At 38.0% G+C, this 25,219-nt stretch overlaps 2 protein-coding genes across 4 annotated transcripts in view; one reads left to right on the top strand and one right to left on the bottom strand.

Annotated features, from left to right (window-relative positions):
- The window catches only part of MYEF2 (myelin expression factor 2), an 81,714-nt gene extending 80,723 nt beyond the window's left edge, over positions 1-991 (bottom strand). The window contains exon 1 of the mRNA XM_043985065.1: positions 895-991. Within this exon, the coding sequence (XP_043841000.1) occupies positions 895-947 (53 nt within the window). The 5' untranslated portion in view covers positions 948-991. The remainder of the gene's footprint in view (positions 1-894) is intronic.
- Positions 905-24,361, top strand: CTXN2 (cortexin 2). 3 transcript variants are annotated; one of them, XM_043985076.1, is made up of 3 exons: positions 905-1,038; positions 15,207-15,291; positions 23,937-24,361. In XM_043985076.1, exon 3 carries the CDS (start codon positions 23,988-23,990, stop codon positions 24,234-24,236), a length of 249 nt encoding a protein of 82 aa, XP_043841011.1. In that variant the 5' UTR covers positions 905-1,038; positions 15,207-15,291; positions 23,937-23,987; the 3' UTR covers positions 24,237-24,361. The 3 variants fall into 3 exon arrangements, with proteins under 3 accessions (XP_043841011.1, XP_043841009.1, XP_043841010.1); XM_043985074.1 differs by lacking the exon at positions 15,207-15,291 and having other exon boundaries at positions 906-1,038; XM_043985075.1 differs by lacking the exons at positions 905-1,038; positions 15,207-15,291 and adding an exon at positions 1,365-1,649.
- The last annotated feature ends 858 nt before the right edge of the window (positions 24,362-25,219 follow it).

The following is a 25,219-nucleotide window of genomic DNA, read 5'->3' as shown; positions in this document are numbered from 1 at the left end:
TAGCTAAGTCCTTCAGTTTAGTGCTGCCCTTAGTTACAAAACTGTCCTCCACTTCCATGCTATGCAAACAGCTTCAGCACCACCAACAGCGCCTGGTTATATGCAGCTCAGAGGGATTTTTTTCAGTGTGAACATGGGTTTCTGCTCTTGTTTGTCCTTACCTTCTCCCCCCCCCCCGCTTTCCTTTCCTTTCTTCTTTCCTTTCTTCCTTCCTTCCTTCCTTCCTTCCTTCCTTCCTTCCTTCCTTCCTTCCTTCCTTCCTTCCTTCCTTCCTTCCTTCCTTCCTTCCTTCCTTCCTTCCTTCCTTCCTTCCTCCCTCCCATTTTTGTCCTCAGAGAGAACTGAGAGGTCAAAATGACGCATCCTATTCTCAGCTAAACCTCTTCTTTGGCTGATAAGGCTCAGGAGGTAGTAGCACAACTTGCACTGGAAGATACTGCCTTGGCACACAGAATAATATCAAAGACATAGCTGGAGACCTAGAGAGGAATTTTAGCAATAAATTAATTAGACTCCTGCTGCTTCAGGAAGTCAATATGGTGATGAACCCTAATTGCTAACCTGAGGTGTTTGATATAAATGGAAATGAGCTCTTTTTTTTTTCAGAACTGGAGAATTGTTAAAAAGATACTTAAGCCTGTTGCTAATGTAGCCCAGACTTCCTTTCCCTTTTTGGTTCCCACCCCTTTCTTCCTCCCCCCACCCCACCCGTATACAGCCAGACACAGACCCAGACATACGCATACCCACACACAAATACGTACACACACCCACACAGAGAAAAATACGCACGCATACACATATATACATTTCCACACAAATACACATAGACAGGAGCTCTCACCTACTCACTCCCACACACATATACATATACACACGCAGATTAGTACATACACACGTAGGCCAGGGAAGATTCCACGCAGGTACATAGGATAAGCCTTTTGCATTGTTCCTGAAACAGATCATCTAATACAGAGAAACCTGCAAACACTTTAGTCAACTCGCTGGATTTCATCTCCATGGCAACAAGCATGGAAGGTGAGACATTGCTGCCTATGAAGTAACTTTCTCCCCACCCCCTGCATGAATAGACAGGGAGGGTGTGGGTCTCATTCCATAGCCTTAGGATCTTACTTTTCTGAAGCAAACAGGTCTGCAAGCCCAGGGAATCCAGATTTTGGGGAAAGAGCCCTAATGCTGGTGCTGCTGATGCTGCTGCTGTTGCGGCTGGATGTGTGGTGTAGTGTGTTTGTACGTGTGTGTGTATGTGCAGTCAGCTTGCTGATGCTTCTCACGTAATGTTTTGTAGGAAGTTTCCATGCTTCTTCAGTTTAATCTGGGGGGGGGGTGGGGGAAGAGGGGGAGAGAGAGAGAGAGAGAGAGAGAAAGCACTAAGGATAAGCAAGACAGAATGATAATGAAGGTCTGGTTTGCTGTCCATAAGATACCTTGAGAATTTCCAAGTTTTCTGCTGCCTTGAAAAAAATGGGGGTGAGAGCTCTATAGGGACTACCTCCAGACTCTCTCAAGAGGGAACTCTGGGGATCAAGTGTGGGGACTGTTGTTGTGTGGATCCTACCAGATCTTGAGATTTTAGGTCTCTGGGAAGCCCTGAAACTTTTACACTACATCAAGATGAAGACATCTGGGTTTGTACTTTCAGGTTTTCCTTTGATTATGACATACTCATACCTCATAATTGATAAACAAGCTCTGTGTAAAGATGGCTTGAGTATAGCTTTGCCTCTGTACCTTCCATAGGATTTAATCATCTTAGCATTTGGGGTGGTGGTGGTATTTATTTTGAGTCTGGATTAATATATGTCTTCTTATATGAAATGATGCATTGTCTGTTCTCTCATTTGGATGGTGAGAGTGTATCTCTCATTCAAAATATTAAATTACTCTACAACCACAAAAATCAGATTCTATCCTAATTTCATTGGTTTCAGAGTTAATATTTGAAAACCACTTACAGATAATTAGGAAGGTAAAACCTGTTGATTAAAGTAATTTCTTATTTTAAAAATCTAGGCATATGATTTTTCAATACTAATCTCAGATACTTTGTATTATTGGTGATATAGATAAGTGAGTTGCATCAATTTATGAATTTTGAATAAACATACACCTTAGTTAATAAGTTTATTTCTATCAGAAATAACTACTATCCACAAAATACCTGTGCATAAACCCCCCAAAATTTAGATATTAAGGTGATTTTTTTCTTTGTTTGGAAGCTTTCTTCTGTAATTATGCTTGAAAGATTCATTGAAAACAAAAGGTTTAATAAATAATTATTTAAGGAATATGATACATGTTACTCAGGAAAATACAATTTGATTTTTTTTTAATTTGCTGCTTTAAATCTTTTTTTTATAATAGTTGCTAACTATTTAGCAACTGAGTGAAAATAAGGGACCCTGACAACCACTGGGCCATTGGGGCCCAACCTGTGACTCATCAAAACTCCCAAGTTCTACTGAATGACAATTATATTTGTGGCCAGTGGGAAATTGTTTTTGTTCTGATCATCAATCTAGTCGATTAATATTAGAATATATAGAATATATGTGTACACATGTATACATAGATATATACATATATAGGCATATATTCCTGAAAATATGGCTTAATATGGGACCTTATTCTTCACTGGAATATCAAAACACTATAATTAAAGCAGATTTTTTAAACAACTTTATCAATCTTAATTTTAAAGATAATGAATGAAAGAGTCTGCTAATAAATACTGCAAACTGATCATTTTATTAATTTGGGTAACAATATAGCCTACAAATGTTTCATACTACTCCCCATCTTATATACTATTTGATTCTCTTTAAATCTAAGTTTTTGTTTTATTTTAGTCTTTAAACATATCTCTAGTATCAGTAGTTCCTGACCTTTTCTTTGTATCATGGATTCTTTTGACCCCATAAGTTTCTACTGTTATCTATATCCACTTTCTCAGAAGAATATTTTAAATACATAAAATAAAATACATAGGATTACAAAGGAAACTAATTATATTGAAATACTTGTATATATGTATATATTTTGAACCCTCATCTTAGATAGATTAATTAATGTATTGTTTTATGTACTCATGAGCTATCCTGAATATCATTTCCTTGGGAAGAGTCATGTTCTATTCCTCAGTTTCTAAGGGTTCAGGGTTCTCTGGCATGGATAAAATTTAAAGGCCCTTTGATTTAGGCCATATGTGCAGAACTCTTGAATTTTTCTTTCCCATTTCTACTAATGATTTTAAAAAGCTAGAAATGTCTTTCATTAGAAGTTAACAGATGATTTTTAGGCTTTCTACTGGCTTTCAGGAACTGTTTGTTGTGATTCATTTCAACTTGTCTTAATATGAATGGGTTCATCATAAGTTGCTTTTCAGTTAGTAGTGAAGACCAATCTGAAAATATTCAGCAGAAAATTATAAAAAAAAAAAAAAGTCAAGGGGCAGCTAGGTGACTAAAGTACTAGCCTTGGATTCAGGAGGACCTGAGTTCAAATTTGGCCTCAGACACTTGACATTTACTAGCTGTGTGACCCTGGGCAAGTCACTTACCCCTCATTGCCCCTTTAAAAAAAGTCAAGCTGAATGTTTCCTTCTCTGGCTTGCCTTCTCATAGATCAAGTGAAATGGAAAACTGAGACTGTTAGTCAGATAATCCAGGCCTAAAATATCATCTAAAAAAGAAATCAAATATGTTGGCTATATTTTCTTTGCTTATATAAATAAGATGTATGGTAACAACCAATTTTTTTACAAACTCCTTATGCCTTGTTTTTGTTATTTGTCTTCTGTTTTGTGTTGCTTTTTTTTTTTTGTAGGGCAATTGGGATTAAGTAACTTGCCCAGGGTCACACAACTAGTAAGTGTTAAATGTCTAAGACCGCATTTGAACTCAGGTCCTCCTGAATCCAGGGCCGGTACTCTATCCACTGCACCACCTAGCTGCCTCCGTTGCCTTTTCTTTTTAACATGACAGGGTTCAGAATATAGTTTCATTTTTTTCCTCATTAAGGAAATTTCTTATTAAAATATATATCCCGAAAAAATTCTTTTTTTGGTTTTTTGAAAGTGAACACTTCATACTGGCTTGAACCTCAGGGGAATGAGCTCCATTTAGATCTTCAGCAAATGCAAAATTTATGAAGCATCTATTTGTGAAAAGCTTTTAGCCAAGGATTTCAACTTAGGAATTCACTAAAGAAAACTCACAATTTAAATAAGACCAGGTCCCTGCCTTCATAGAGCTTACAACCTAGCATATGGAGATAGAGTTACAGATAAAACTATGCATAATAAGTGCATCAGGGTAGTGTATAACAAGGCATTATAAGGGATCCAAAGGGAAAGGGCATAGCCAACAAGGGGAATAAAAGAAGCCTTCCAAAAAAAGAAGTGGCATTATATTTCAACCTTCAATAAGGATTTACTAAATGCTTATAATGAATAGGGCACTGTGCTAGGTCCTATGGATATATATACAATAAGTGAAAGAATTCCTACTGCAAGTATCTTACATTCTAAAGGAGGTAAAAGATTGGCAGGGAGTCAATAGGTACAGAGGGAAAGAGGAAAAGGCACAAAGATATGAAGTTTCATTTCAAGGGCAGAAATTAAGACAGTGTTGATAGATGATAGAATTTGAGAAAGGTTATGATAATATGAGAAAAACTTGAACAATAGGGTAGAAATTTTCCCCTTTTCTTCTTTACCAATCTTGTGGGTATGTTAAAACTTCAGAGTTTAAATTATTTACATTTTTCTTATATTAATGACTTTGACTATACATACATATATATCTATATCTATACATGTATTTTTTACAAGAAAAGGTTTCTGTGGAGGGTGGAGGGTGTATGTTAGTGAGTAATGAGAGATATGAATAAAAAGTATGAATAAACTATTTTTAAATGCACAGAAGACAACAGAGAAGTACAGAAAAGGACAGAGTAATTTTGTTAATATCTTGTTAAATTATGTACACATACTAGACATTTCTTTAAAACAAATTGTATATAAAAGAAGTTCATAGTTTATTTCTTACTGTGACCTCAACAATCATCAACAAACATGAGCATTTGAACATGCAAAAAAGAAAGAATGAAATAAGGAGCTGAACTTTTGCAATAATTTCCTAGCAAGCTTTCCTACCTCTACCCTCTTGTATCTTTGATCTTTTACTAGACTAATTGTTTTTCCTTATACATAGTTTTAGTGATGTCACTCTTCTACTCAGAAATATTCAGGGGCTCCCTATTCTTAGTAGATAAAGCTTAATTCTTCTGCCTTGCATTCATGGGCCAACACAATCTAGTTCCAGCTCTTATCTTGCTCAAGTGTGTAGCAACAAAGGCCTGTATTATGGTAATTGCAGTAGGAATAGAGAGAAGAATATGGTGCAATAGATGATACAGAGGTAAGATTGAAATAACTTAATAACTTATTAAATATAACAAGAGATAAGATTCAAAAATTATCCCTAGGTTATAAACATAATAGTGTGATTTCCTCTCTGCAGGCTGGGTCTCCAGATGAATGTTAATCCCAGGTTCCACACTCCTTTTGGGAACAATAGTTCCCAAGTCCCTACCATTGAATTTCCCTTTAATAGTTGGTCAAAGGACACAATTAGCTCAGAGAAAAGGTATTGATTGAGAGGAAATTAAGAGAACAGTAACTAAAAGTATTGCCCCTTAATCTTGGGGCCACAATCAGCCACAAAGACACACAGGCTCCATGGGAAGAGTGAGGCACACTCTAGAGAAGAGTAATAGGGAGGCTCACATTTAGGGAACATATATGATCAAGGCAACTCACAGCTCTGATGTTGCAGATGTCCCCACTCTTCTCAAGGTATCCTTACTGTTCTCCCTCTGATGTAGTACTTCAGCTGGGCACTCTAATCCACTGGCTGCCCTGGTATGCTTACTCCTTTCAGAGTATGGTATCTCCTACCAGACAAATAATTAACTATTCAAGGCTTATGAGGAAGGGGGAGGAATAAAACCCTCCCAAGAGGCCTAGAGGTTCTCTCTCATGATCTGTGTTCAGAGGTGTGCTGGAGCCTGCTCACTCTCTGGAATCAAAAAATACTAAATCAGGGCTTGATTTATTTTTGTATTGATTATCTAGACTGGAGTCAGTCTAGACTATAGACTTAAGAAACTGGTGAAGAAAATTTTAGTAATTCAGATTAAACTTTAAAATGCATTGGTTCATACAGTTGTGTGTTCCCCCCACCCTCTGCCCCCAAAGAGCCGGTTGTTAAACATTTACCAGCATAACCCTGAGTTTCACATCTGACTCTTCTCAACTGCCAGAGTGCACACTACTCTGAGCTGTCTCTTGCTTCCTTAGAGAGTTTTGTATTTTGAAGGTCATTTAGAGTGTGGACAATCCTTCAGCTGGCCAGTGGTTACCTGCCCTATAATTCTGTCAGGTTGGATTAAATATTTTCATACCTCATAAAATACAAACACTTCTTTACACTCTCTTTATGACTTAAACCTTATTGTCTCGTTTTCCTTCCTTTATTTCTTATAATTTCATTTAATCAAATGAGGTAAGGGAAAATGAAGTTATCAGGAGTCCTCTGATCAACTTATCCCCTATCCTTATTCCACCCACCCTCCCCCACCCTCCACGCCCCCCCCCCAATAATCAAGCTACATAGCATTCAAAGGCTGGCAAAGTTATTTTTTTGCATTCATTCTCATTTGCATATCTGGAATAACCATATGATGTAGGTACTGATGGTGTTATTATCTTCATTTTAAAGATCAGGAGCCTAAGTCCCAGACACTGCACTTCCCTGCTCTTGGCACTGATTATCACTATGGAAAACAGAAAGAATGATTTTGCCAAAGACAGAAACAACTGTCTGCAGGAAGAGAAGGTTTAGGGGGAAAGAGAAGGAGCTTTGTTTGGGTCATGTTAAATTTAAAATACAAGTGGACATATAGGTATAAATGTCCTTTGGGTAGTTGGATATACTGCCTTGAAGCTCCTTTAAGAGGTCAGGATTAGAGACATAAGTATAGGAGTTATCTGCATAGAGAGAAGTAACTGAAATTCAAGAGAACACATGAAATTGCCAAGAGGGTGTTCAGCTTTGGAGAAGAGCCACCTTAAGGAGTTGGGGGAAAACATGAGAAGTCAGCAAAGGAAATGGAGAAGGAGCTATAATGAAGATAGGAAAAGAAGTAGGAGATTGTCTTTGAAATTAAGGGAAGAAACAATATATTAAGGAAGGAGGAGTGTTCCAGTGTGTCCAATATTGCAGAGGTTGAAGATGAGCACTAAAAACAAAGGCAATGGGGATTGGTAATTAGATTCTTGATGACCTTAGAGAATGCCATTTCAATAAACAAGTGGGAGGCAAAGGTCAAATTGCCATGGTACATTGAGGAGAGAACGTATGGTGAAGAGATAGAGACATTAGGTAGAAATAAATTGCTTTCGGTAAGTTTGAAAAGGAAGGAAAGGAGAGATATAGGATAGAAGGGTAAGGCAAAGTATATTATTTGGTAATTGGGAATATCTGAACATGTTTTCTGGTAGATGAGAAGACAGTGGAAAAGGAGAGAGAGAGAGAGAGAGAGAGAAAGCTGAAGTAAGGGTAGGTAGAGCACCTGATATGTCAGAAAAACCCGAGTTCAAACACAGTCTCAGACACTCAGTAGTTGAATGACCCCAGGCAAGTCACTTAACCTCTGTTTGCCTCAGGTTCCTTTGTCTGTAAAACAAAATGAGAATAATAATAACCCCTGCCTCCCAAGATGGTAATGAGAATAAAATGAGTTCATATTTGTAGAACATTCTACAAATCTTAAATTGCTATAAAGGCTATTATTAAGATTCTATAGTCCTAAAGGAAGAAATAGAATGAGTTGATAGCACAGTTAAAGTAATTATCCTTACTCAGAAACAAGGGATATCTCATCATTTGGGAAGGAGGAGAGAATGAGTGAATGATGATTCAATTCAATTCAAGAAATTCAGTTCAATGCAACAAAATCAGGAAAACCTGTGTTCAAGTGCTGACTTAGACTAACACTAAATTCTTGACCCCAGACAAGCCACTTAAACTCTCACTATCCCCTGCAGAATATCTAAGACTATCAGGTGCTGATCAGGTGCTGATCTGAACTGGTTGAAGAAGTTTACACAGTAGAAATGAAAGCCTGGTCCCCTCTTCCTCCTCCCCACCAAAAACAACCACCAGCCTCCTGAAATTTGTGGCCCAAATGTTGACAATTCATCCACTCCTTAACTTCCTGAAATCTTGCTACTGTTCTTGACTTCCTGAAATCACTAATCATCTTTTTTTTTTTTTTAGTGAGGCAATTGGGGTTAAGTGACTTGCCCAGGGTCACACAGCTAGTAAGTGTTAAGTGTCTGAGGCCGGATTTGAGCTCAGGTCCTCCTGACTCCAGGGCCAGTGCTCTATCCACTGCGCCACCTAGCTGCCCCCAATTTTTTTTTTTTGAGGAGGCAATTGAGGTTAAGTGACTTGCCCAGGGTCACACAGCTAGTAAGTAAGTGTCAAGGGTCTGAGGTCAGATTTGAACTCAGGTCCTCCTGACTCCAGGGCCAGTGCATTATTCACTGCGCCACCTGGCTGCCTCACTAATCGTCTTTTAATGGCCAAATCTGGTGACTATTCTCCCTCCCATTATCCTTTTTTTTTGGGGGGGGCAACGAGGGTTAAGTGATTTGCCCACTGTCACACAGCTATTAAGTGTCAAGTGTCTGAGGCAGGATTTGAACTCAGATCCTCTTGAATCCAGGGAGGATGCTTTATCCACTGTGCCACCTAGCTGCCCCCTCTCCCTTTATCTTTGATACTCCATAGTATTTGACTACCCCTTCTATATGAAGTTTTCTCTTTCCCTTAGCCTCCGTGACATGAAGCTATTCTAGGCCTCCTCTAGCCTCTTTATCCCACCCTTCTGGCTTTCTTAGAGAATGTCCCAAGGTAGGGTACAAAAAGGACTTTTCTTTCCTTCTATTTTTTCCCCTAGAGAATTCAATCATAAGGCTTCAACTGTGACTTTTATCAAGACGTGTGATATAACTCTAAGATCTACATCCTTTTTATTTACTTCACATCTAATCCTCTATAATTAACTGCCTAGTAAACTTTTTCATTTTGCTGCATCAAAACTGCCAAATAATGAACACATCTAAAACTGAACTCATTATTATCACTTACCAGTAACTGAGCCTTGATTCTAATTCCTCTGTTTCTGTGAGTGGCAGTTACTACTTGGTTGCTGAAGCTTGAAACCCTGGAGTTATTGCTGCCTTTTTCTTCCTTTTCCTCCATGTTGTTGTTGTGTCATTTCAGTCATGTCCAACTCTTTGTGACCCCATTTGTGGTTTTCTTGGTAAAGATATTAGATTGGTTTGCTATTTTCTTCTCCAGCTCATTTTGCAGATGAGAAAACTGAGGCACATAGGTTTAAGTAACTTACCTAAGGTTACACAGTTAGTAAGTGTCTGAGGATGGATTTGACCTTAGTTCAAATAGGCTAGTGCTCTATCTCCTGTATTACCCACCTGCCTCTACTACCTAGCTGCCCCTTGCTTCCATACCTAATCACTAATCTGATCTTCACAACATTATATTTTGCATCTACTTCATTCCTAGAGAAAACTCCTTTGTTAAGGCCATTATCATATCATGGATGGATTACCCTCAAAAATAGTGTATTGTCTCTAGCTTCTCACACATCCAATCTATTTTTCACATAATTGCAACATTAATTTTCCTAATACTTTATATTGTCCCTTTCCTACTCAAAGTCTTTCACTTAGTATGCAAGGCACTCTACAATTAGGGGTATTCTGATAAATATCTAACAACCAATTCTCTAAAAATATATATATATATGCACAACATTCTTTTAAATTTAAGCTGTATTGTTAACATTTTATTCATCACTTTCTTACATCTTTGCAATCAATAAAACAATAAATCAAGCTCTGATTTGTACTATTTGCCAATTTACAAGGGGTAAATGCTCACACTAAAAAATTTAACAATCACAGACTGATTCAAACCTACCTTTTCAATTATATCTCTACTCCCCTACACAAATACTCTACTCAAGTCTAGCAAATCAATTCACTGCCCATGATTTTATGAATGCAGTACTTTTTCCACCACTGCAAATCACAATAAATATCTTCTCAATTTGCATGACTTTTATCTATCCCTCTCATAATTCCTCATAGTCAAGTTCACCCAGTATGGTAGGATCATTTCTTTAAATTTTGAATCTTATATGCAGGATTTACATTGTTTACCTCTTATCCCAATGTGACTCTCTTGCCTCCTTTTCTAATAAAAATAAATCTTCTGGACATTACCTTTTATGCCACTTCTTGTGTTCACTATTGGTAATATACAACATCCTTTCATTGCAACCCTTTGGGTCACTTATAATTCTGGCTCCTTCCAGAGTTTGTGGTATTCCATATTTTTCTGTCATACAGTATCAACTAAAAGAATATTGGTATTCAAAAAATGGGGTTTTGTTTCAAGCCATAGCTTTGGATTATTGAGAGCATTATAGAATTTTTCAAATGTCATCCAATCCATTTTCTTCTCACTGTTTAATTTTGGGACTAACTCACTGACCACTTGCAACATCCATAAAATGACAACCGCTTCATAATAAAACAAGGGGGCAGCTAGGTGGTGCAGTAGATAAAGCACCAGCCCTGGATTCAGGAAGACCTGAGTTCAAATCCAGCCTTAGACACTTGACATTTACCAGCTGTGTGACCCTGGGCAAGTCACTTAACCCTCATTGCCCAAAAAAACAAATAATAAAACAAGGACTGGAGACTGTCCACAGAACTATATGTTACCTTACAGACAAAAATTTTCTTTATCTAGTTAGTTTTACTTACATGGATTGTTAGGCCGGTATCTTTTGTGTGTTTGTGAGTCTCATTTAGGAAGTTCTATCATACTTCTGGGCTTGATGCTACCAGTGCAATGTCATCAGCAAACAGCAGCATCCAAAAGGCCTCATCACCGGTAAAGGAATCTCTCTTTCATTGGACACTGACCTTGACATCTTTTCTGGCAGTGGCAGATGGCCTTGGTGAGCATGCATCTTCCTGTCTGATTCTTTGTTCGATACTGATAACAGGGGATTGAATAAAGTTATCTCTGTTGCATCTATCAAGAAGTTTTATTTGATCTTTACATATACGTAAGAGGACTTGGGGCCTGCCTTTGCTTGCCCAGCTCTCCCAACATGGAAGAACCCCGCTTCCCTGAGTTCCTATATCGTATGAATAAGAATAATCTCCTTTGATTGACTAGAACGGGCTCTGTCTTTAAAACTGGCCAGACTGGAATGGTCTCTCTCTGTCCTGTGTGCTCTTTCCTTTGTGTCTAGAAGATGAATATTACAGTTCACTCACAACCCAAGTACCATGAACTGAACAGGTGAGAGAAAAAGGACTTTACATATGCATGGGAAATATCTTGATGGAGGAAGAGCTTTTCAGGTTGCATTTTGCTTTTCTGAATCAAATATTTTGTTATAATCAAGAAATAATTATTGGAGCAGCTGGTTAGCATAGTGGATAAAGCACTGATCCTGGATTCAGGAGGACCTGAGTTCAAATCCGGCTTCAAACACTTGACACTTACTAGCTATAATAATAATAAAGATGGTACAACTATATTCTCTGAACCTTTTAGTTAATTGTGTGGCTTTGAAGATTCAGAATATAATTTGTTAATGCCAATCTATATCTGGCATTTCTTTTCTGTTAAAAAATAGCTAGTTTCACTTTTTGTTCTGATTCTCTCAATGAGGCTTTGTTCTTGTCTACAGGTCTTTGGCATTTTTCATTTTTTAATCAAAAACCGTGTTTGTCAACACTTTTTTTGTCATGGTCTCATGGCTACAACTAGTCAAATAGAGGGGGAAAATTACTTTATACTACGAATTTATATGTAACATGTACCTGTGTGATCCTGGACAAGTTACTTGAACTTTCTGGGTCTCATTGCTTTTATTTGTAAAATGAAGTTGTACTCTAAGGTCTGAGTGTTCCTGACATCAAGCCTCAGTTTCTTCAACTGCAAAATTGGAATAATAATATCACCTACCTGAAAGGGTTGTTGTGAGGATCAAAATGAGATAATATTTGTTAAAAAACAAAACACAGCATAGCACAGTACCTGACACATAATAGGTACTGATATACATTCTTATTTCCTCCCTTCCTCAGTAACTTCTACCAGAAGGAGACATGTTTGCATGAGCAGAAGGACCATACAAATTATAGATTATATAGATCTAAATTTGTAATCCTTTTATCTATGGTATAAGTTTAATTGGGGAAGGTACTTGGGAAAAAATGAAATTTGAGCAAAGTCTTGAAAAGCCATCCTGTCCCATGATCCTTCACTTTGTAAGGAATTAATTGTGATTTGGGGTTTCCATGACCACATCTTTGCTTCATTATGGTCAGACTGAAAAGATATAATCTTGAAAAGCCTAAGAGAAGATGGGTGTGTACCTGAAGAGATTATAGAAAAGACATTTATTGAGTCAAAGTATCAAACTAAGTATCTAAGCCTCCCCCTAGTAGTTCCCCTTTGTCCACATGGGCCTGGCCAAATTATAATGGGAACAGACCAGGGAGTATGTTGAACTAATGGGAGACTCAGCATGGCTAAGAACTTCCCCTTACTGTGGGAGAGGAAAAAAAGCAGGGAGAGAGAGGAGATGGGTAGTGGTTGACCTTCAGACCCAACTGGGAGAGACTTCACAGCTGATTCTCATTGGAACTATGGATTCCAGGTGGTGGGGAGTTTGTGTTGTGGAAGCAAGGCTAGCTCTTTGGGCTAGCTGAGCTGGAAGCAAGTTTGGGGTTTGAGTCAGTCTTTGTTAGAGCTAGGGAGCTTATAAGAGGTACCTGGGGGCCTTTTTGCCCTAGAGATTCAGATTCTAATCATCTGGGAAGCAGGTCATATTTTTCTCTTCCCCTATTCCCTTTCTCATTGTCCCTGGCTTTATCAACTTCACATGTGTTATAAATTTTGTTCCTATTAATAAAACCTGGTTTGTTTGTGGAAAAGAGGCTGTTAATCTCCTTTCTTATTAGTCTTGGAGAAATAACAAAAAAAGGCAGTTTGGAAGGGAGGAAACTTTGGACTTAGATGTCTCTCATCATTTTCTGAACCTCAATATTACAGCAAGCTGCCCAATTAATCCTCCCCATACTAAATTTGGCCCTTACAACTTCTAAATCCTTTCTTTGTCATGTGATGGTCTCCAGCTCCTACTTCAGAAGCCATCTATTCACGGGTGCTGCCAGAAGGAATATGTATCGGGAGCATGGTGGAGGTCAAAGAACAAAGTACAAAGGATGGGGATTTAGGAGACAGGATTTTTAAACCAGCTGTACTGCAAAATAGATGTGAGATCTTAGACAAATTCTTTAACTTCCCTGGCCTCAGTTTCATCACATATAAAATTAAAAGATTTGACAAAACAACCTCCAAGATCCCTTTTCCATCCATGACTTTAAAGTTGTATGACTTCAGGGACCTCATATGGAACAGAGAGTCATTCTCTGTGAATTGTAAGCATCACATCAAAGGAGAGAGTCAGGCTTATAATAAATATCCTGAGAGGTAGGATGTTAGCAGTTTTAAACATTTCCTAATTGCCATAAAATATTTCACCCAGTTGATGCTAAAAAACGAAGGACAAGTAGAATAATAGAATCTGAGAGTCAGAAGGAACCTTGAAAGTCATACTTGTAGCTCCACTTCCCTGATGAGAATTTCCTTCTACAACATTCCTGACAGATTCCTGACAAACCCAAGCTTGGTTGGACCAATTCCATTGCCTATTATACTGATGTAATGGCTTTTTTCCTTATATTTAATTGCAGTCTGCTTCTTGACCCCCTCTGCCCATAAGTTCTAGTTCACAGAACCACATATTTTTAAGTTGGATGAGACCTCAGAGGCTACCTAGTTAGTCAACCCTTATCTGCACAAGAATATGTTCTATAATATGTGCTTATCTAGCCGTATCTTGAAGACCTCCAGGAAGGGGGAACTTACTAGATCCCAAGTCAACCCATTTTACTTTTAGATGGCTCTAATTATTAGTCAAATGCTCCTGGTTTCAAGCCTAAATGTGTCTCTTTGGAACTTACCCCCATCTCATCCAGTATCGCCCTATAGGTCCAAGCAGAACAAGTGTAATCCCTCTGACATTTGATAAGCCCTCTAATTACCCAGACACATAGCTATCATGTTCCCCACCTAATTTTCTTTAGGTTAAACATCTCCTCTTCTTCCAACTGGTCTATATTTGGTTGGATCTAGAGGCTCTTCACTATCTTAGTTACCCTCCTCTGCACCCTTTCCAGGTTATGAATGCCACTCCAAATATATAGTACTTAGAACTGAACATAATGCTTTAGATGTGATCTAATTAGGTCAGAGTACAGTATTTTCACCTCCCTAGTCTTGAGCACTATCCTTCTCTTAATGTAGCTATGACACTATAATAGTGTCATATATGACATTATTGACTCATATTGAATTTGAAGTATTAAAACCCTCAGATCTTTAAGCTAAATGGCTGTATATTATTGTTGTTCAGTCATTCAGTTGTGTCCAACGCTTTGTGGCCCCATGAACCATAACAAGCCAATGCTGTCCATGGAGTTTTCTTGGCAAAGATACTAGAATGGTTTGCCATTTCTTTCTCCAGCTCATTTGGAAGATGAGGAAACTTGAGGCAAACAGGGTTAAGTGTCTTACCTAAGTCACACAGCTAGTCTCTTATGACAGATTTGAACTCAGGAAGATGCATCTTCCTGACTCCAGCCCTAGCTGTCTATCCACTGAGCCACCTAGCTTCCCTGCCTGGCACATAGTAGGTCCTTAATATTCATTCCCTTCTTTACCCCCAACCCTATAATATTTTGTTGAACTACTGGTAAACTAGCCTGGTATGACCTATTCTTCATGATGCTACTCTGACTTGTTGCAATCACTAGCTTCTTTTTTTTTTCAGGTGTTCACTATCTCTCTAACAGCCCATTCTAGAATCTTGACTGGAATTGAAGTCAAGTTCACTAATCTATAGATACAGAATTTACCCCCTCCCTTTTTTTTCTGTAGATCAGACAAGATCAGCCCTCTTCCAGGACTTCAGAGACTTTCTTCATGGTCTTTCGAAGATCATTGAAAGCAGCTTAGCAATCAAGTATGTCAAATATTTGTAGTGCTCTAGTATTTAAAGTGCTTTGCAAACATTAAAGTGCTATGCAAATGCTAATTAGCAGTTTTATTGCCCCAGCATATAGTTCATCTGGTCTGGTCTAGTAACTTAGCCTCATGAAGGGTAACTAAATACTGTCTTATTATCTCTATTTATCTTGGTATGACACTTCTTATTAGAAATTTTTTTCAGTCCTTTCTATTCTAAAGATCATTCTTCCTTGCATAGAAAATGTAAGTAAATTAAGATTTCAGTAGTTCTGACATTTCTCCTATCATCTATTATCATCTCATCTACCTGAACAACAGTCCTGTTCCTTTTTTGATCCTTCTCTTTTCCAGAAGACAATTTTGAAAACTCTTATCACCTTTATTTTGAATCACTAATCTCATCTTATTCTTAGTTTTAGTACTGGACCCTGTTCTTCCATGGTCATTTTTATAGTCATCCTCTGTTATTTGCTTTTGCTTCATGCCATCTTCTGAATATTTTTGTAAAAAATCTAAGATGGTTGACGAGTTTCCATGGGACTTGCATTAGTCTTTTTAGACAACTCCCCTTTTCTTTCTTATGTGAATTATTTCTCCTTCCGTCTTCTGATATTCAGTCTAGAGAGCTTCCCATCCTTCCTGTCCTGACTTTCCCTTTAGAATATGAGTCCATGGGTTCACGCCTATTATTTGTCTGAAGCCTTTGAAATCTGTTCTCTCAAAATCTAAGGTAGATATCAGACTGTACCCAAGTTTTCTTTCCTCTTTCACAGATTCTAAGATGATATGGTTCCCATATTTCACAAAAGAAACTAGTAACTACATGTCATTTTGAAGAGTAAAAATTACTCTCAGTTCTTCTACCTTTTGAAGGATTAAATTATCATTAAGGCAAATTAAGAAATTATTACCTACCATTCAGAGCAGCTGGATGGTTCAGTGGATAGAGTGTTGGGCCTGAAGTCACTCTGAGTTCAAATCTGGCCCCATACTTACTAGCTGTGTGACTCTGGGCAAGTCACTTAACCCTATTTGCCTCTGTTTCCTCATCTGTGTGGAAATTTATTTTGATTTGGGGACCCTACCTTTAGGCTGAGATTGGAAAGCCTTAGGCCTTCAGGTTCTCTTCTGTGTGGGAGGGGCTGGTTCCCTTCCTCCTCAGCTTCAGCTCAGTCAAAAAGTTCCGTGGGCTGTACAAGATGCCAGGTCAGACAGCTGGGGGGTAAAAAGCCCCCAGCTCCCTCTGACCTGAGCGGAGCTATTTGAAAGATCCCCGATCCTGGATAGCCTATGCTGAGGCATGTGAGGCGGGAGCATCCCCCCCCCCCCCCCACCAGCCGCAGCCCTGGCTAGCAGATTAGCTTGGTGTGTGGGTGCAAGAAGCCCTGAGATTTGAGTGGAGAGAAGAAAAGGTATATATAGATCTGGGAGTTAGACAGCAAGGGGGTGCGGACAAGGACGAGGGGGTTCGGTCGGACAGAGACCGCAGCGGGGCATGGACAAGGACTGAGCAGTTCAGTTCGGACAAGGAGGCTGAGAAGAGGTCAAGAGGGCGGCTGACGAGATTAGAAAGGAGAGACGACGAGAGGAACAGCAACGCAGGACTAGGAGCAAAAGTGGCAGAAGACAGACTGAACAGGAGGCAGCAGAGAGCACAGAAGTGGTCAGCACAGGGTATAGGTTGGAGAAAGTGAAGATTAAGAGTTAGAATAAAGTACCTGAGTGCCCTGAGGAGAGAGGCAGCTAAGGCCCTTATTGTATTAAAAAAAGTTCAAGGCCCAGCAGGTGGGAAAGAGACACAGTTGAAAGAGCAACACCACAATGCAGTCAGGTTGTACATTTTATTTCCCTGTATTCTTAATTTAAATAGTATCTCATAAATAAACTTTGCTTTGATTATTTAGTTAAGAGGCTTCTTAATCTTTAGTTTATCAATTTGGGAGTAGAGCAGTGTGGTGGAACTTTATGAACAGCCCACATTAAATTAACGAAGTCAGATATCCAGTTAGTCAAAAGTCCCAGAATTAGTACCCCAGTCAAATTAGTCCCCAATTTAGCCCTAGTCAGTAAAAATACTCTACATCTGTAAAGTGAACTGGAGAAGGAAATGGCAAACCACTCCAGTATCTTTACCAAGGAAACCCCAAATGGGATCATGAAGAACTAGATGTGACTGAAATGATGACAGAAAAAAATCGAATATTTGGATAATTGAAATTCACCATAACTACTATATCATGCCTCTATTGACAGGGTTGAAATAAATTCCCCACATTTCTCATCTATTTTTCTGTCTAGATCTAGTTACAATACCTCTTCCATTTCTTTCTCTGTTGATCTTTATCCAAATGCTCTTCTACTCTTCTTTCTTCACTTGGTTCCTGAATTCCTCATAAAAGTAGATCTTTTATAGTCCACATTTACACAAGATAAGTTTATTTCCACTTCCACAACACAAACTTCCAAATATTTAAGACAACTTTCATGTCTTTCCTTATTCTTCTGTTTTTTAGGCCAAACATCAAAAGTTCTTTCACTTCCCCCCCCACCAAACGATGGGGTTTCCAAACCCCTTACCATCCTGGTTATCCATTTCTGGATGCACTCTAGTTTGTCAATCTCACTCTTAAAATGTGGTACCCAGAAATGAGCATGATACTCTAGATATGGTCTGACTAAGTCATGAAATGGTAAAAACATCACTTCCTAGATACTTTATTTCCATTAAAGTTGGTTAAGATTATGTTGTTTTTTTAAAAAAAGCTTATTGTCAGCTAAAACTATCTTTTTTTTCTCTAAATGAACTAAAACTCATATATAGGGGCAGCTAGATGGCGCAATGGATAGAGCGCCTTCCCTGGATTCAGGAGTACCTGACTTCAAATCCGGCCTCAGACACTTAACACTTACTAGCTGTGTGACCCTGGGCAAGTCACTAAAACCCAATTGCCTCACCAATAATAATAATAATAATAATAATAATAATAATAATAATAATAATAATAATAATAATAATAATAATAATAATAATAATAATAATAAACTCATATATAGGGTTTCACATTTATTTCTGTTAAATTTTGTATTTTTAGTTTGGGCTCATGGTTCTAAACTTATCCAGATAGTTTGGAATCTTGATTATCTTATTGTTGATATTAGCTTATCTTTGAAAATCATTTCTTCATGCCTTCATCAAAATGATTAATAAAAATGTTGAGCTGCTCAAACTCAAGGACAGAGTCTTTTGGCACTCCACAAGATATAGATAGTTGATAGGTAGTCATTAACTAACACTTTTATCTTAAAATTGTTCAACCAGCTGTAAGGAGCTAAAATTCTAGCTATATTATCTAAAATCTAATGAGTGGTCACCAATAAATTATAAGCTTTAGCTAGAGTATTTAAGTGTTTAAGTACTTATTAAAGAACATGAGGATCAGAGAGAAAGGTAAAAATCTAACAATTTCTAAGAGACCCCATCATCTGACCCGCCATGGAGAGGTCAGGAACAAAAAGGACCCAACGCTTCCTCCTTCATCCCAGAAGCCTCCTGTGAAACTGGGAACATCCCCCCCCCACAGCTCCAAACTAATTGGCTGGTAGCTTCGATAGACAGTACCCATGGGCAAATGTCACTTCCTGACGCCAAAGAAAACCCCATGGCTTGCCCTCAGACGCCTTCTCCTCATGGCGGAGCTTTCCTACAGTAACTGTCCAGCAGGTGGCGTCATTCCAATCATTACACAACCCATGTAACAGTGCTATTATTTAGTACATATTTCACCACCATGGATATCATAAAGGACCGTTAAATATTTTTGCTCAAATCAATATATGCCATATGACATTTAACTGGCATAAAACTATCCAAAAAGAAAACTTTGTTTTGTTAAAAGACTAAATAGGTTAGCTTGGTATAATGTGGTCTGATAGCCCTTGTACTTACACACAGCACTAGGAGCTATGTTGGCTATTGCTACTCAATATACTTCCTTCTAAAGTCTAATAAACTATTGTTTCAAAAATATGTCACAGAATTTAGCCAGAGATCAATGTTAAGATTATAAGGTAAACATTTCTAAGATTTACCTTTTTTTTTTTTTTTTTTGCTATTTGAATATTGGGATATCATTCACCTATTACTATTTTTGGTCATCATACAATTCTCTAGAACTTTAAAATGAATAATAACGGTTTTGAAGTTACTTCTGCACTTTGAGATGTATTTCATTCAGATTTGGATAGCAGAGCAATGATCCATGGTGATCCAGGGTAAGCTTGTTGCAGGGTGGTTTAGAGAAGGGAGGTATAACTTCAGGAAGAGATAGCAGGAGGTACAGCTAGGTTGCACAGTGGATAAAGCACCAGCCCTGGATTCAGGAGGACCTGAGTTCAAATCCAGCTTCAGACACTTGACACTTACTAGCTGTGTGACCTTGAGCAAGTCACTTAACCCTCATTGCCCCACAAAAAAAGGGAAGAGATAACAGGAATTTTAGGAACTGAGAAAGGGGGGTGGGGCTAAACACATACAAGTTCAGTAAGCATCATTAGAAGAGATGATCAAGGGGGCAGCTAGGTGGCGCAGTGGATACAGCATCAGCCCTGGATTCTGGAGGACCTGAGTTCAAATTTGACCTCAGATACTTGACACTTGCTAGCTGTGTGACCCTGGGCAAGTCACTTAGCCCTCATTGCCCTGCAAAAAAAAAAAAAAAGAAAGAAAAAGAAAAAAAAAAGAAAAGAAAAGAAAAAGAAAAAAAGAAAAAAAAGAGAGATTATCAAGTACCTGAACACTGAGGTCATTTCAAGATGAGGAATCAGTCAAGGAGTGTTAAGCACTTTCATATGCTAGGCACTGTGCAGATTCTCAGATATAAGGAAAAGGCAAAACAAAACCAAGCCAGTCTTGCTTTCTCGGAACTCACAATCTAATAAACAAGATATAGCCAAGATAAATCAAATATAATTACAGAGGGAATGTATTAGCATAAAGGGGGATAAGAAAAGGCTCCTGTAGAAGATGAGATTTTAGTTGGAGGACATGGAGAGGAGGAGCAAGAGGATTCCAGGCAAGGGAGGAGTAGCCAATGAAAATGTCCAGAGTCAGGAGATGGAGTATCTCCTTCTAGGATAGCTTTAAAAACCATTTTGTTGTATTTAGGATCTTTTTTTCAGACTCAACTCACTTGAGCTTTAAGCAGTCCAGCCACTAATAAATTCTGAAATTTATATAGCGCATCTTATTTGAACTTCCTAAAATTGCTGTCCATGATCCCCAATTTACAAATGAGAAAATTTGGTCTACAAAGGTTAAGTGACTTGCCTGTAGTCACATTCTATGTCAGAGATGGGATTTGAACTTGTGTTTTCCTGATTGTACACCTAGAACTCTAGCTACTATGCCATGCTGCCTCACCATTATTAAAGATTTATATTACTCTTTTGTACTTGACTTTGGTTGTCGGCCCCTCTTTTCATCCTTTGTATATTTGTTTAGAAGTAAAATAGGAGGTTTAAATGGTCATGAATAGTAACGGAATAACCACTTGCCTATTCATCCAAGATGAGTAAAAATATACTCCAGACTAATGGAAAAGAATTCTGATTTAATTCCTTTGCTAGCAGCATCTCACTATAAAAAATAACAAGCTCATTAAAAACCTGAGTGGACTGGTATGCTTTTGGATACTAATTTTTAAGGTTGGTTCTTAGGCTAAGGTACAAACAAGTTTTCATATTATTCTTCCTTGAACTGATTTCATTTTCCTTATTTTCTAATTAATAAAAATATTTAACTTTCTTTAAACCAAAACTTCCTTCATCACAAATTGCATATTTGTAAGCTCGGTTTACTTTCCTTCCAACGTACTGAGTAACTACTATAATCTGTAGCTTCCTGAGGAGCTCAAGAGAAAACCACTTTACTTGGTTATTTGTTAGGCAGATTGGGGGCTGGAATATAAAGGCGCTTGCATTCTGAGCTGGGGAGAAAACATTTCAGTTTAACGAATGTCCTGTGGTTCATACTCTGTTGTCACCACCAACCAACTGGACTATTTCAGTGGTGTTGATTTTGTCTAAGGGAACACTGCAGTCTAGTGGATTAAGGGTGGGAACAGCAAGCAGCAGATTTCACTGTCCCCTATGACAAACTGTAATCTAGGTAATTCACTTAACTTTCCATGGTTGTGTCAGCATGAGGCCAAAACAACTGTTCTATTTAGCCAATTCAACCAAACAAGTCCAGTTAGGCTGTTCATCAGGACAGAAACACAGCTTGTAGAAAGTGTAGAAAGTATCCTCTGTCTCTGTCTCTATCTCTGTCTTTCTTCTCTATCTCTGTCTCTCTGTCTCTCTGTCTCTGTCTCTCTGTCTCTCTCTCTCTCTCCTTCTCTCATCTCATTGGCTACCATGGGTTCGATGACCATAGCTGTAAGATGATGCCCAGATCTATATATCTATCCCTAGTCTTTCTCCTGAGCCCCTTTTTTGTATCACCAACTGTTGTCTGTTGGACATTTAAAACTGGATGTTCAATAAGCACCTCGAACTCAACATGTCCAAAATAGAACTCACTGTCTTTTCCCCAAAAACCGACTCCTTGCCCATTTTTTTTTGTCAAGGCTACCACTATCCTTTCAGTCACCCCTCGTTCATGGTCTCAGTGTCATCCTTGATTTCTTACCCCCTCACCTCACGTGGCCAATCAGTCCCCAAATTAATTCTACTTCCAGATCTTTCACATATTTCTCCTTCTCTCTACATCTCAACCCACCACTCCAGTTTAGGCTAATTGGTCTCCCTGCTTCAAATTTCTATCCTCTCCAATCCATCCTTTAGTCAGTCAGCAAGTATTTATTAAGTAAATGCTATGTGCCAAGAACTTTGCTAAATGCTGGGAATAAAAAGAAAAGCAAATACATGGCCTGGGCTGTCAGGAAGGTCACAGTGAAATGAAGGAGTCCACAGAGCTGCCAAAGTGATATTTCTAAAGCACGGATCTGACCATTGTCATGCTTATGCTCTGATAAATATACTCAGCTCTGTTGACTCCATATTACCTCTAAGATAAAATAAAAACCCTTCTGTTTGACATTTAAAACCCTCTACAAACCTGGCTCCAGTCTATTTCTTTGAGCTTAATATACATTATTTCCCTTTACATACTCTATAGTCTAACCAAATTGGCCTCTTTCTGTTCTTCACATGGCTTTCCATCTTCTTTCTCCATGTCTTTGTGCTGACTCTCCTCTTATGCCTAGAACATACTATTTCTTCACTTCTGCCACTTAGAATCCTTAGTTTCCTCTTAAGTTCAGCTCTCATGCCACCTACTACATGAAGCCTTCCAAAAGCCTCCCCCAACTGCTAGTGCCTATACTTACTTTATATATAAAATCTAAATGTGGAAGAAATTTCTCCATTAGAATGTAAACTCTGTAAGGGCAGACTTTCATTTTTTAAAGTTTTTAGCACACTACAGAGTAGACATTTAGTACAGAGTAGATATTTGATAAATGTTTGTTGATTTGAGGGAAAAATGTTTACTTAACACACTGAGTATTTTAGTCTACGTAATATCAAGTAACTAGTTTAACTATTTTAATGATTTTTCCCCACCAAATAGAAGGTGTTTCTTCCCAAGAAATTGAACTTTTCTGTCAAATGCACTTGATCGAAAGGGTGAATTTGGTTCATAAAATGGATTCATTGGGGCAGGTAGGTGGTGCAGTGGATAAAGTACCGGCCTTGGATTCAGGAGTACCTGAATTCAAATCCGGCCTCAGACACTTGACTTACTAGCTGTGTGACCCTAGGCAAGTCACTTAACCCCCATTGCCAAGAAAAAAAAAAGAAAAGAAAAAGATAAAATGGATTCATTGCAAACTTTATATACAAATCATCACTATCCCTAAAGAAGTTCTTTATTCTATCTTCTTGTCTTACATCATGAAGCATAATAAATCTCGTATGGCCTGCAGTAACAAAAGCCGAAACAAACCATCTGTTGAATTTGTGTACAGTTTTCAGGTATATATTGTTAGACAGCCATATTAATTAGTTGTTTTAGCTTCATATAGATGTAGCTCCAGTTGCAATAAACAAACTAATAAATGAAAAAATGCATACATAAAAAATAAGCAAATACATAAATAAACTAGGTAAACTTTGATTAAATTGACCACTGACAAAATTCAGTCAAAATTACTGATCAGTCACTTAAAATTACATTATATTACGTCATGTTATAGTATAGTAATATGACATGATTATAAGTATAGTAACATATGATAGTAAATGTGTATATAATATGTACATCTTATATAATTATAGTAATATTATATGATATAATAATATGCTGTCATGTAATATCATACATTATTATTATATCACATTATATTCTGTTATAGTCTATTATATTTCATTGAACAAAATAAATTGTCTAATTTTAATATGACAATATATTTAGTAAGATTTCTGATCAGTATCAATCTGTGTATAACAGCTTTTTACATTTTAGTCTAAAAGAGTCTTAAGAAGTGAGACTTTTAATTTTTTTTTACAGTTTCCTATTTTAATGACTACCCAGTCCAGTATATGATTGTAACTGAACTGACTATTTTTTTTTGTGTATAGGCCAAGATATGACACAAGCAGGAATTCTGAATTCCAACAATGTGGTAGCAAATGATGACTAGTATCCACCACAGCAACGGACCAGCAAGCATGAGTGTCAATAAAGTTTCAGCTTTCTCATTGACATTGGAACAAAAGACAGGCTTTGCGTTTGTGGGGATTCTGTGCATTTTCTTGGGCCTTCTTATTATTAGATGCTTCAAAATCCTGCTGGACCCCTACAGTAGTATGCCTTCCTCCACTTGGGAAGATGAAGTGGAAGAGTTTGATAAGGGAACCTTTGAATATGCACTTGCATGAAGACCCTGCTTTCATTTTCATATTTATCCAAGTTCAATGGAAAAAATAAAAATAACAACAACAACCTGTGGCTCATACATCTGTAACCATCACTGATGCAATGAAAGGAGGCTTGTGGCATCCATTTGGCTAAATAAATGTCTAAGTTCAAATCAGTGTTGTATTCTCTGGCACATTAATTTAAGGGTATCATGTTGGAAATACATGTGCTTCTGGGCGGGGCATGGAGAGCTCTAGAATGGTGGAATCATAAAACCTCTGAGTAGGAAGTGTATTTTACTTTAGACAAGGCTCTTACTTTCCGGGCCTCAGTTTTTTTCTTCTGTAAAATGAAGTTTGCCCAGATGATCTCTAAAGTTCCATTCAGTGCTACAAATCCATCTGACCCAATACCTACCCAAAGTATAAATTTCATCAACATCTCTAACGAGAGGTCATTCATCACCTACTTGAAGAGGTCTACTGCCAGAGGACTCACTACTCCTCCTACTCAACCATTCCACTTTAGGAACACACATTGTTAAATAATATTTTTTCAGGGGAAGCTAGGTGGCGCAGTGGATAGAGCACCGGCCCTGGAGTCAGGAGTACCTGACTTCAAATCCGGCCTCAGACACTTGACACTTCCTAGCTGTGTGACCCTGGGCAAGTCACTTAACCCCAATTGCCTCACCAAAAATAAATAAATAAATAAATAATATTTTTTCTTGTGTGGATCTGAAATATCATAGTTAGAGCAGGAAAAGACCTTAGAGCCCATCTAATCTGACCCCTCATTTTACAGATGAGGAAACTGAGGCTCAGATAATTTAAGTGGCTTGTCAAAGACCAAAAAGAGCAAACCTAATCTCTCTTTTGTATAACAACCCTTCAAATATTTGAAAATATGTATACTAAACTCCTCAAATCTTCTCTTCTCCAAGGTAAATATCCTCAGTTCATTCAACTAATGGGCAGCTAGGTGGTGCAGTGGATAGAGCACT

The sequence above is a fragment of the Dromiciops gliroides genome, chromosome 2 (genome assembly GCF_019393635.1).
Source record: "Dromiciops gliroides isolate mDroGli1 chromosome 2, mDroGli1.pri, whole genome shotgun sequence".
NCBI classification, from domain to species: domain Eukaryota; kingdom Metazoa; phylum Chordata; class Mammalia; order Microbiotheria; family Microbiotheriidae; genus Dromiciops; species Dromiciops gliroides.
The sequence above is the reverse complement of the archived record's forward strand: the minus strand, read 5'-3'. Positions and strand labels throughout refer to the sequence as shown.

What these genes read in the sequence shown, in the direction of transcription:
- CTXN2 (XM_043985076.1), top strand. Translation starts at nt 23,988, where the DNA reads ATGATGACTAGTATCCACCACAGCAACGGACCAGCAAGCATGAGTGTC.